We start from the raw sequence: 12,677 nt of genomic DNA, 5'->3' as shown, positions 1-12,677 counted from the left end.
AATAGACAAATATGTATGTACCCATCAAATATAAATATTATAGAGGGACAATATAATGTAACGGATCCACGTCAATCCACATGGATAATAATAAAGAAATGGGTGATGCTGCCCGCAGGGGCTTAGCGCAGTTGGTTCCAGGGGAGCAGATATTGCTACAAGGAGTTGGGTTCGAATCCTACTACTGGCGTGTGGGAGCTTCCATCTCTCAGACACAAGTGTGAGGCCTTGGTAGATGGGCTCCTGTCAGGACAGTGGGTTGAAGGCCTCCTCTCTAATGGGCCGCTATGTACCCTGATTGAACCCCTCACAAATTGTCGGGCGGCTTGGGTTAATCTCTGGATTTAATTATGTTTGTTTGAGAACATTTTCGTGTATTTGCTTTTGTTTGACGCCTCATGCGGTGCCATCTTTTACTAGATCTTATAACCAAAGTATGTATACAGATTAAGCCTGCGAATTCCAGTATACGTTTCTAAAATTGAGTATCCGATCCCAAAATCTGTAAAAATATATATTCATACCGGACTCATATGTGATTCAGATAACCTAATAAATAATAATCGACTAATCGGCATACAAAATTATGAAACAAATCCTATTTATATAAATTATATTGTGAAGAGGATATGATAATTATTAAGACTAACATATACTAATACTTAATTATCAATTATTGTTCGAAGTTCCAACTTCAATTTTAATGATTTAGTTTTCTCATTATTATGATTTTACAACTGTACATATATATCTATATTACTATATACATATAAATAAAATTTAAACACTACTTTGTTTCAAATAAAGAAAATAAAGACAACTTTTGGGATGTAAAGAAGGCGAATCGGGCCGTGCGAACGAAACTTAGAGTTGAAAGAGTACGACCCGAAAACATTGTTAAAATTAAGAGTGATTAAATAAAATTATCCTAGAAAAAATATTTGTAACTATAAACACAAATACACAATTTCATAATAGGATATTAAGGGGTATTATTCGGACATCCGAGAGCTGGTTCCGGTTCCAGTACTGGTTCTAATGTTTTTAAAAATTTCGGTTCCGATTCTACCTGGAACCGACCGGTTCTTATCCGGAGCTGAATAATATATCAATTTTAGATTTTATAAAATTGATTTTTTTATTGAAATTTATGTATATTAATTAAAGGTAAATTATTTATTAATATTTTTCAAGGTTGGTTTTAATAATTTAGTTTTACTGAATGTATTCTTTTGCTATTTGGATATTGCTTAAAATAAATGCTAGCTTGGGTTGACCATATAATTTTTCAATTTATGTGTTTGGATATTATACTTCATTTATGGCTTCTATTATTTACCATTATACTCATCGAGGAAACATGCGAAGGAAATACCATATCTCTGGTTTGACATCACAGGCAACTCGTGAGCTAACGGGAGGATCTAATTTCTTTATACTACTACTATTACTTAGTGGAGATGGTATGGTTTTTGTTGAATCTAAGCTAAATATGGTGGTGTTAAGATTAAAATTAGGGTAAATAATAAATAACTTATAGTTAATTATTATACGTAAATTAAAATTAAAACTACAAATTGGTTTCGGTTCGGAACCGGAATCGACCGGTTCTTACCCGGCCGGTTTCAATTCCGGTTCTAGATCCGGGTCCAAGATTCATGAAAGTTAGCAACCGGGTACCCGGTCAACCGGACCAGGTAGAACTGGAACTGGCCGAATAAGCAGGCCTAATTACTTATGTGACTAACAAAATCAAATCAAATTATTTTGATCAATTATTTAATTTGATTTTGGCATTACTTGGTAAAAGAGAAACATCCTATATAAATAGTCACTTTGATGGAAGAATATTAATTGTTTATTACTCCCTCTGTCCCACTTTAGAAGTCCCGGTTGAGTTCGGCATGGGTATTTATAAATGTAAAGGAAAGTTGATGAAAAAAGATATTAGAATGTGGGTCCTACTTTTTTTATATTAGTTTTATAATAAAATATGAGTGAAAAAATGTTAGTGGAATGTGGGGCCTAATACCATTTATGGAATATTTCAACCGGGACTCCTAAAGTGGGACGGGGGGGGGGGTTATTAGAGTTTGTCCTCTCTCTGCCTATAAATAAATAAAATGTGGTGATCACATCAAATCATACATATTACTAAAACACATAAACTAGGAAAAGAAAGAGAAACAAATCGATTGCGCCTAAACTCCACATTAGTACTCCATTTGTTCCCTAATTGTTGAAGCGAAACTTTTCAGCACAGAGTTTAAGAAATGAATGTTGAGTGTGTTAAATAAATAAATTAAGAAAGCGAAAAAGGTAAAAAGAATAAAGTAAAAAGTGATTAAAGTGAAAATGACTCAAATGTGAGGAAACTTTTCGAAATGAAAAAATAACTCAACTATGAGGCAACGAATGTAGTATGATATTGTCTGCTTTGAGGAAATGCCAACAATTTTGTTTTAGAGACACTTCCCAAAAGACCCCAAATGATATTGTCTCCTTATATATTACTTGCAGTTTTGTTTTATAGATACTTCCCAAAACACCAGGTATTAATGGAGTTGGAGTAATCTTTACAGTACTTGCAATTTTACTTATTTTCTAATGTAAAAAATCTTATATATTGCTTGTAATTATTACACATCTCCTGATGTAGCAAACCTCCCCTCAAATCAAGACCATGCATAGACTATCACATGTCTCGATCGATCTCACACGGTCACACTCTAAACACCTGAGAATGAGTAAAGCAACTAACCAAACCCTGAGCCACACAGTCCTAATCCAAATCAGAGCTTAGTCACACTCTAAACACCTGAGAATAAGTAAAGCAACTAACCAAACCCTGAGCCACACAGTCGTAATCCAAATCAGAGCTTAGATACCACTGTGAAGGTTTATCAATACACACTCACTCTACATTAGAGTGATATTATTCGCCACACAGTTTTATTTTTTGGATATAGTTATGAATTCAGGGACGGATCTATATGCTCTCAACAAGGGGCAAATGCCCCACCTCAAAAAAATTTATTTGTGCTATTTTGATCACTATTTTTAATTTTTTTTGAAATACCTTTATAAGTGCCCCTTCTCAAAACTTTAAAATTTCTTTGTATAGAATTTTGCCCCACCTATAGAGAATTTCTAGATCCGTCCATGGTTATGATAACTCTTGTAGTATATTGCATGCGATTTTTACTTATTCACTGACGTGGAACGTAATTTGCATCCAGTCATCTTGCTCGTGGAATTGTACTCTAACCATGACACGTGGCTCTTTGGATTTATTGATTTGGGAAATGAGCGCATTTAGAATTGAATTTAGGATTTTCACCGTTTCAATGAAAAATTATCTACGGATTTGATCGCCATTATCCATACTCTATAGTTAAAAATATTTAGAAAGATTCTTTTTTACATGCATCAAAATTAGCCTGGATCAAATTTTATCAGTTTACATTTTATAGTCTCGAAAGAAATAGTACCCTCTCTTCCAAAAAAAAAAACTTTTTTTTAGGGATTACGAGAATTTATGCAATTTTATTTTGTATGTATAATAAAGAGAATAAAGTAAGAAAAATAGAATAAAATAGAGAGAAAAGTGTTTCAATTTTTAATAATAAGTCATCTTGATTGAGATAAACCAAAAAAGAAAGTGAGTCATCTTTAATGAGAACGAGGGAGCACAAAATATATTGAAATTTTAAGTCAAATTTTATGAATTGGAGCGTAAACTACTCTCGGTGAATCCGTCCACCATAACTTGTCACTAATTTCCCTTTTTGTCCAACCGTTAATATTTGTCACACTTTCTTTTACTACTTTTGATAGAGCCTCACACTACATTAATTCATTCTCCTCAAAATTTATTTATAAAGCTAAAGTATATAAAAATAAGATTCATATTCCACCAATTTTTCAAATTCACTTTTTATTAATTCTTAAAATTTGTGTTGACAGTTACTGGCGGAATGTGATATATTTCAATAATTTTTTAATCCACTTTTTATTATGTTTCTTAAATTCGTGTTGAGTTAAAGTGTGATAATTAATGACGGATGAATGAGTGTATGATATAAGTATTTACAGTAAAAAAAAGAAAAAAAGAAGTAAGTTAAAGCAATGAGCTTGACAATTCAAGAAGTTTGGAACTAGAGAGTAATGGGCCCGCCGCCATGCTAATGCAGAGACCTTCTTCATCCATATCTCCTCCTTTCCTATCCCAACTACCCGATAACTGAATAATCACTCTTAATTTCCAATCATCCATATCCATTTTCACCCTCTCTTCATTCATCCCTACTCCACCGTTGAATCTCCATCGCTTGCCAATCCTGATTTCAATCAATCTCTACACAATTTGATTGTACTTGAATCTCTACTCTTTTAGAGCTGACTGATGGATTTAGAGCTGTTACAGAAAGGCATAATAGAGTACGCAAAGAAGAGGAGAAAATGGGTATTTCTTACCGGACTCACGTGCTACGGCGCCTACAACCTCTACAAGAGAAGGCAAAGTCTGTCCAAATTCTTGGCAGCATTCCTTTCCGTAGCTGAAATGGTCTCTGATTCCGCCGACGCAATTGGGATTCTGTCCAAAGATCTCAAGCAGTTTCTCGCCTCGGATTCCGATCAAATCCCTCAGAGTCTGAAGCAGCTCTCAAAAATAGCAAATTCTAATGAAGTCTCCGACACAGTAACTAGGATGACAAGGGCCACGGCTGTCGGAATCTTGAGTGCCTATAGCCACCAGTCGACGGCTAAAGGCGGCAGCGATGATCATGGTTTCATAGACAGGGTCATGGACAAGTTATTCTCCGATGCAGGGGCCGGTTTCGCGTCTGCAGTGGCTGGAAGCTTCGCTAGGAACACGGTGATGACACTATATTCGGAATGGCAACGAGGAGGAGGATGTGATGGAGATGCCTCCTCTGTTCCGTGGTGGATCGAGCTAGTATGCGAGGAGAAATGCAGGGCGCTAGTCGGTGACATGATCCAGCAGTTTGTGAGCACAGGCTTGACCGTTTACCTGGAGAAGACGATGGATGTCAACGCGTACGAGGAGTTCTTCACGGGCTTGACTAACCCTAAGCACGAAGCCAGGGTGAAAGAGATGATAGGGTACCTTTGTAGTAATGCGGTAGATACCTGCATCCGGACATCTTACCACATTTGGAGAGCGAACTCTAGTGCTGCTTCCAAGGTGCATTTCGATGGTTTTGGTGGAGACGAGAAGGGTGGATTGAGAGCGAAGCAGGTGAGGAGAGCTGCGGAGAGGAATAGGGAGAGTGGATGGATGAGGGCAATGCGCGTGCCTGGCAATAGGAGACTTGTTCTGGATGTAACGGGGGTGGCAACATTTGAGGGGGTGAGGTCGTTTGTGGAGGTCGTGTTGGAGAAGGTGGCGGAGGGTGTGAAGACGAGCGTGGACGTTGTTCAGCAGGAGGTGGTGGAGAAGGGAGTGGAAGCGATCCGGTATGCGAGTGGGAGATCTTCTGCAATGACTGCTCTGTGTCTTACCTTGTGCTTCAACATTGTGAACAGCCCTTGGATTTTGACGCCTTATACATGATTAATATTTGCCAAAATTTGTTCTGTAGCTTCATATTTATTGTAAGAATCCATCCCTATATAATGTTTTAATTGATTAGGAATGTGATTCATTTTTTCACCTATCTCTGTCTGAAGTTTTCCATTTATACTAGGAAAAAGGGGGAATGACTTCATTCTACAATTCCTGGACAAATTAATCACAGATAACAACAACAATCATATGAAGTAAAAAGGGAGCATATCAAATTGGCCAACTTTTATTTGCATACAGCAGAGATGTAATTTGGATGGTTCCAAATAACATTGAACAAATGAATATAATTTTATGCAGTTAACAAAAATACTGTATCGTGTTCCCTTTAGTGAACAATTGATTGCGTGCAGTTACAAAAACAAGCAGTGGTTGCTCTGTTTGATAGAGCACGTTCGCCACCTTAAAATGGGCAGGCATTCCTTACTTGGTGAATCGAGGCCGGTATTAAATGACTCTTCCTAGCTTCTTAAAACATTTAACCAGAGTTGGCTTCTTTCTCTTTTGCTGCTGCTTCTTCCTCCAGTTTCTTTTTCCAGTACTCTTCAAGAGGTGGCCCAAATATGGCTTTCCCAGACACAACTCCAATCCTGTAAATTGCAAGGGAAAACATTTAACAAAAAGCGATCTTGATAAATCATCTCATCAGATAATGCTAATGCATACCTTAGGATGTGCTAGTCATGCTTCATACACAACACAGTAAAATTGCATCATACTTCCACAACTAGAAATGAAGTTATTCACAATCATCTCTCCATCAAATATTGCTGCATCACATATATTACATAATCACATTTTTCTAAAAGATTAGATCTTTAAGACACATAACCATCAAATATTGCTGCATCAGTATCCTTTGTATGCTTTCTTTTTAAATTCGATTCAGACAATAGCATGTGCGTTGAAAGAATATGCAGCACGTTGTCCACCACGCAAGGTGTCCACATCGGTTTATAATTATATTTTTAACAATCAGGATTCCATAATCAAACAAGTACAAGGTAATTGAATCCATCGAAGTATATAGTGGATTAACCAATTTTATGTTTATCTACATAGGGTTGTTTGGTTTGCAAGATTATATCTCATAATTGAATATATATTGTGTTTGGTTCATAAGATTGAATCTCACAACTTAATCCTAGATAGATAATCATATGATAACGAGTCATAGTCACACCCTCCAACTAAAATAATCTCACAACTTAATCCTAGTTGGATAATCATATGATAATGAGTTAAAGCAAGTAGCAACCGAACGACACCCGTAAGCTACCACCCCTAAACTAATGCCCTTTAGTTATACTACAATGCTCGCTCACAAGTCACAACTATGAACTACCATATGCATCCAATACTGTCGAAACAGACACTGGATAGAAAAGTACTTAAAATTTGAAGGAAAAAAATCTAGCAGATCATTTGAAAGTTGAAAGTTGAAAGTTGAACAAAGTACTTCATTATTATCATTAATCAACTTTCATGGTTTGTGAACTATGGATATCTTTGTACATTGATTAAACTTGTCAACATATATAAGTGAAAGATCTAGCTTCTAGGCAAAACATGACATGATGAGCTCTTTGGAATTATTGTGTGATCAATCAACAGATATCGCCTTACAATTGGGGCTTAAGACAAAGAACTCAAGCGAATTCATGACTAGTCTCACCAACATAACAAAACAGCCAGTAGGTAACAATTTGATTCATATTAATCTCAACAATCAATTTACCGTTGCCTTATCAATTAGTGATACATATAGAAACAATAAAGTCAATATCCAGAAACTTGAGGAAATTCGACACGATTGAGAAAAATAGAAAATCTATCCTACCGCCATTGCAGGATATGCTACGATAATTTAAACAGAGTACGATCAACTTCAGACAGAAACAGGCGAATAGCAATAAATCAATGGAGAAGACGAATATAGAAGAATTAAAAATAAAAAGGAAAGAGAAAGTAAAAATAAGCTTACACGGCAGCACCAATAACCAGAGGAAATGAGAGAAACCTTCTTCTGAACATTTTGTTTCAATTATGAGGAACGCTTGAACCCTAGTGACTAGTGTTAATGCGTATTCATCGTCTCTTCTCCCATTTTCAGTTTTTCACGATCTCACGAACGAGCTTTTTATTGGGCTTTCTAAACTGAAAAAAGCCCAAATAAAACCAGCACTATTTAAACGGGCTTAGGCTCTGTGAGTATGTAATCATTTGAATGAAAGATTATCATTTTTACATTTTCACAACATATTTAGCACATCACTAATTTTATCATCAATTTAAAACACATATATCATATACTATGTGATATAGTGCTAATTCAGTAACATACCATTACAAATATGTAATTTGAATATTTCCTGAGTGGGAATTTAATTATGAGAACTTTAGTCATTTATTTTGAGTTTACAAATATTTAAATTTTAAATATATAAAATTAGAAAGGAATGAAGAAATTAAAATTTTGAGATATGGATGGAATGAGGCCTGATTTTATCATGTCTAATTTTATCATTTACTTGAAAGTTGAAAATGAAGGTCCAGCTGCCATGTTTACTTGTAACTAAAGATCATGTCTAATTTTATCTCTTGTTTGGTCTTTTTTTTCAAAACGATCCATGATAAAGAATCTTGGCCCGTTACGTAATAATGCCAAACTTACATTACATCTCATGATTAACCATATCACCTCCACGATCTTGTGACTAATTTAAATTTAGATAATATTTATTTTAGTTTATCTTATATACTCCCTCCGTCCCATTAAATATGCGATATTTGTTTTTCGGTACGAGATTTTATGTAGTGTTGTTTTGTGAGTTAATGAAGAAAGAGTAAAGTAAGAGAAAAGAAAAAGTAGAGAGAGTATTGTTTCTATTTTTAGAAATATTTTATTTTTAATGGGATAAATAAAAAAGGAAAACGTTGCATTTCAAATGAGACATAAGGAGTAATAGGCCTGTCAAATTGGATACCCGCGGATACCCGAGTACGTTGTATCTTATTATTATCAAACATCACTATAGCTATTGATGCCCCTGCTATATCATTCCAAATTTAACTGTTAATAGTCAAAATATAAACAGAAAATTAATGGAAAAACATTATAAAGGACAATTATTCTTAAGCTACCAAACCGATCACATGAAGCAACAATTCATTTTTCTACATCTTTCCACACGAAACGACAAATAAAAATAGACACTTGAAAAACATGTAACGATTTTGACCCGTTTCAACACCGTAGTATTACACTTATTCATTTTGTTTAAGTAAACGAGACTAATGGAGTTTTAATATACAAATTGACCAGAATCTAGTTGGTGGAGGCATTTTCACACTCTTTGTCATCCTTCATAATCATTCATTAACCAGTCTTGAATATTCTATTTATGCCATGCCACTACAAATGGCATAATGTCTAGGTAACATTTTAGTCCCCAACATAATACCCATCAAAAAGTTATTGTGACCGTTAATATTCTTGTATTTTGAGCAACTAATTAGGTCAAAGCGCAGTTGATCCTTAATTTTTGACAGATTGTTTGTTATATGAACCAAAATATATTGTTTGACCAAAAGATAACACATTTAAAGTGTTAAATCAGGAGTAATATTTTTTTAGGGAGATGTAAAGTACCTATTTTGGAGTTTAGTCTATATTTTTAATGAGCCATAGAACTTCTATATATTGGAAATTACTCTCAACATACAATCTTTTAATTATAAAATCATCACTCACCACATATTCACGTAGTACAGTTTTATGGTAGTGACATTTTCCAAACACTTTGTTGGTATTTGGTGAGCTGGTCTACGAGAACTACTTCGATGATGTTGATATACATTATGCCAAGAAAATTCACCTAGATATTATCTTGTTATCAATTTATAGGTCCCATTTTTATTATAATAAGTGATTCAACGAGAATCTTCTACTTTATCTCCCATTCATTTCAAAAAGTGAAAACGTTACACATTCAAGAATGGAAAACCGTATTTAATGTTAAAGGTATTTAAGAATGAAAATTGATGGAAAGAAGTATTTAGAGATGTGTAACGCTTTGGGCCATGCCAAAGAAAGAAATGAGGTAATTAGATGTGGGATGTGGCCGAAAATGCAGAAATATGATAGGTGTTGAATGCTCATCGCAACAACAAATAATAATGAAACCTCAACTGCCAACTGCCCTCTTCAAAGCTCAATCCAATTCCTATTTTTCATAGTAATTAATTTTACAGTTTTCCTTTGCCCTAATTTAATACACACTCTACTTTTTCCATGGAGAAACTTTTTAATTACTATACTACATTACATCATATTTATACATTATCACTAATAAAATAAATTATTTAATATATATTGTGCATGTCTTGCTATTGAGGGCATATTAGATTGGGAATCATTGATAATTTGATATGAATGGATGTGTTGGGCCATCTTGGTCAAGTTTCTAACGTCATAAACCTAATATTTCGTCACATATATAAATTTTACATACGCAAGTATAATAATTTGTTGTCGCCCACGAATCATCTTAATATACTAATTTTTCATGCGGTTGCATGGCAATTTTTGAGACCTAATCAATTAATATGGGGCCGCGATACATTTCTCTAATGAAACATAATATTATGGGTGACCACAAAATATTTTCTTTCTCAATTTATGAGAATATGCTAAAAGTTAGTATTACTTATTTTGTTTATATATACCTTTTAAATCATAAATATGTCTTCATTCCCAAAAGTTTTTGCATTTATATCCTACTCTTATCTTTGTTATGTTGGTATTAATGTATTTTCATTTTTCACCCCGCCTACTACTATATTTGCCTTGGAAAAGAGAAAAGCAAAGTGGTGGAGATATTGATGGGCTCGAAGAGCTGATTACCGATGTATGGTTCTGAATTTTTCAAAATTATCGTTACTTAAGTATTCTATTTTGTCAAGTATTAAAGTAAAGTCATTTCATTTTATGTTATCGTTTTAAAAAAATTATAATAAATAAAAATAAAGTAAAGTAAGTGACAAAATAAAGTAAATAAGAGTCTTATCTACATTATCTCTATTGCAGAAAATAAAATGACTCAACTACCTTAGAAGGGACTGAGTATTTATCTTTGAATTGGGGTACTAATTCAATTTACATATATTTATAGAATTAAAAAAATTATTTTCTGTATGTCAAAATCGAGCTATATACTCAAAATAAATACAATAAACAAGAGCATAAATAAGGATTACTTCATAAAATAGTAAATAAAATTTAAAAAAAACCCAAGTATCATCTAACATAGGATGGACACATGGAGTGGTAATATAAGTTCATCGGTTAACCATCAAATACAGTCTAATAGAAGCTTCTATCATGTTCTGAACATATATAATCACAAGCTTACATATATAATTTAAATTTAAATGACAAGAAAAAGATAAAAGAAAGTGATAAATATTTTGTCTAAGGATTATGTTGCTGAGTATAGATATAATCAGTATGGGCGATGAGGGTTCTTCTCATCAAACACTCATCTTCAGTGATTCCATTGCAGCTATCTTCCACCTGTGTTCCCTCTGTCACAACCTGTTCAACAAAATAAATAAATAAATAAACAATTTCAAACAATATATACAACAAAGAAGAAGAAGAAAATTTTTGCTAACGACAGACCTTATCTGTGGCATCCACGCTCTCGTTAGCGGTGGGAGTGCGGCGAGCAGCAGAGGAGAGAGAGAAGAGGAGGAGGAGCACAACGAAAAACGTACTGGCTCTAGCCATTTCTGTGTAAGGCTCTGTTTGGTTGCTGGTGTATGCTGTTGAGAGTGTTGGAGATGAAGATAATAATGAAATGGTGTGCTATTTATATATAGGAAATTGAGTGTGAACTCAGAGGAGATAAAATGGAGACTTTATATCTGATTGATTGGTGGGGAGAAAGATTCACATCCTTAAATAAAAGTTTGTAGAATTTAAAAAATTAAATATTAAATGTGGAATTTATGGTAGTGTTTATGGTGACCACAGGAGAAAGGTCCAATACCTCCAACTATAGGTTTCGGTTGAATATACGCAATTATTGCGAGATACATATATCATATATTTAATTAGTCAGAATTTAATGTATTTCTGACTTTCTCTTGGGCAGCAAAAAGTAATGGGAGTGAAAAACACAGCGTTGACGATGAGTGAATTAATACTATATTAATTTCATTTTCGAATTTATAAACCAGAAGTAATGTCTATCTTATTTTTGGTTGTTCTAGATGTGCTTAGTCGGAGCTTTTACCCAAAAGCTAGGTTTACACTCACTTTAAATTTTACATTATCTTTTCTGTAATTAAAATGTCGCAAACCACCACCTTGGTGACTAGTGAGTGAAAGTCATAAGGTAACAGCTTCGTGACAAAATGCCCAATATATAAACAGTGAAAGTAAAATAAAAAAATAGTTAGATCTAGCTCATAAATTAAAAACTAAATAAACATAAAAATCTAAAAGATAGGAGCAGCACATCACTCCAAGGATAACATATTAGATCAAAAGCAATCAAGCACTTTACTCTTCAGTTCAACTTCTAATATTGCTAAAGTTGTCGATGATGGACCCTGTTGGGATAGTGAAATTCGAATACCGACTTTTAATTTATGATCTAAAATGCTAAATAAATAAGTGGAGTACTTTTTTTTAGAGCTCCCAATGCGGTTCCAATGCATATGAATTACTCCATGGTTGTGATATTATTATTATTATTATTATTATTATTATTATTATTATTATTATTATTATTATTATATGATTCCAGTTTCATGCAACTCTTTGCTGACTCAGCATTATGTGCATGGAGAAAATATCATATTTACATTATATGGTCACTTTCACATAGATATTTCAACGTACTACATATTTACTTGCAAATAAATACTTATACGATCAATTTATTCTTCCAAATATAGCCTCTGTAAATTTTTTGAGACGGTTGAGAGTTAAATTATGCGTTAAATATAGCACAAAAAAATATGGGTAGAGCATTCTAGAAGTGCTTTGACGTTATGCTAGTAGTATATGGTTATGATT

The 12,677-nt window shown here is 33.8% G+C and overlaps 2 protein-coding genes and 1 long non-coding RNA gene across 3 annotated transcripts; 1 reads left to right on the top strand and 2 right to left on the bottom strand.

The window, feature by feature from the left end:
* The first annotated feature begins 4,405 nt into the window (after positions 1-4,405).
* On the top strand, positions 4,406-5,578 carry LOC125187559 (protein PHLOEM PROTEIN 2-LIKE A10-like). The gene has a single exon (XM_048084176.1). It carries the CDS (start codon positions 4,406-4,408, stop codon positions 5,576-5,578), a length of 1,173 nt encoding a protein of 390 aa, XP_047940133.1.
* A 220-nt stretch (positions 5,579-5,798) lies between these two features.
* On the bottom strand, positions 5,799-7,726 carry LOC125202474. The gene is made up of 2 exons (XR_007173103.1): positions 7,575-7,726; positions 5,799-6,180 (listed from the first exon to the last, which is right to left on the bottom strand). It is a non-coding gene; the product is annotated as an uncharacterized LOC125202474 (long non-coding RNA).
* A 3,109-nt stretch (positions 7,727-10,835) lies between these two features.
* Positions 10,836-11,506, bottom strand: LOC125215049 (phytosulfokines 3-like). Its single transcript, XM_048116350.1, has 2 exons — positions 11,274-11,506; positions 10,836-11,186 (listed from the first exon to the last, which is right to left on the bottom strand). Exons 1-2 carry the CDS (start codon positions 11,379-11,381, stop codon positions 11,064-11,066), a joined length of 231 nt encoding a protein of 76 aa, XP_047972307.1. The 5' UTR covers positions 11,382-11,506; the 3' UTR covers positions 10,836-11,063.
* Between the last annotated feature and the right edge of the window lie 1,171 nt (positions 11,507-12,677).

Source organism: Salvia hispanica, chromosome 1 (genome assembly GCF_023119035.1).
Source record: "Salvia hispanica cultivar TCC Black 2014 chromosome 1, UniMelb_Shisp_WGS_1.0, whole genome shotgun sequence".
NCBI classification, from domain to species: Eukaryota; Viridiplantae; Streptophyta; class Magnoliopsida; order Lamiales; family Lamiaceae; genus Salvia; species Salvia hispanica.
This window is presented reverse-complemented; position numbering and strand designations above follow the sequence as displayed.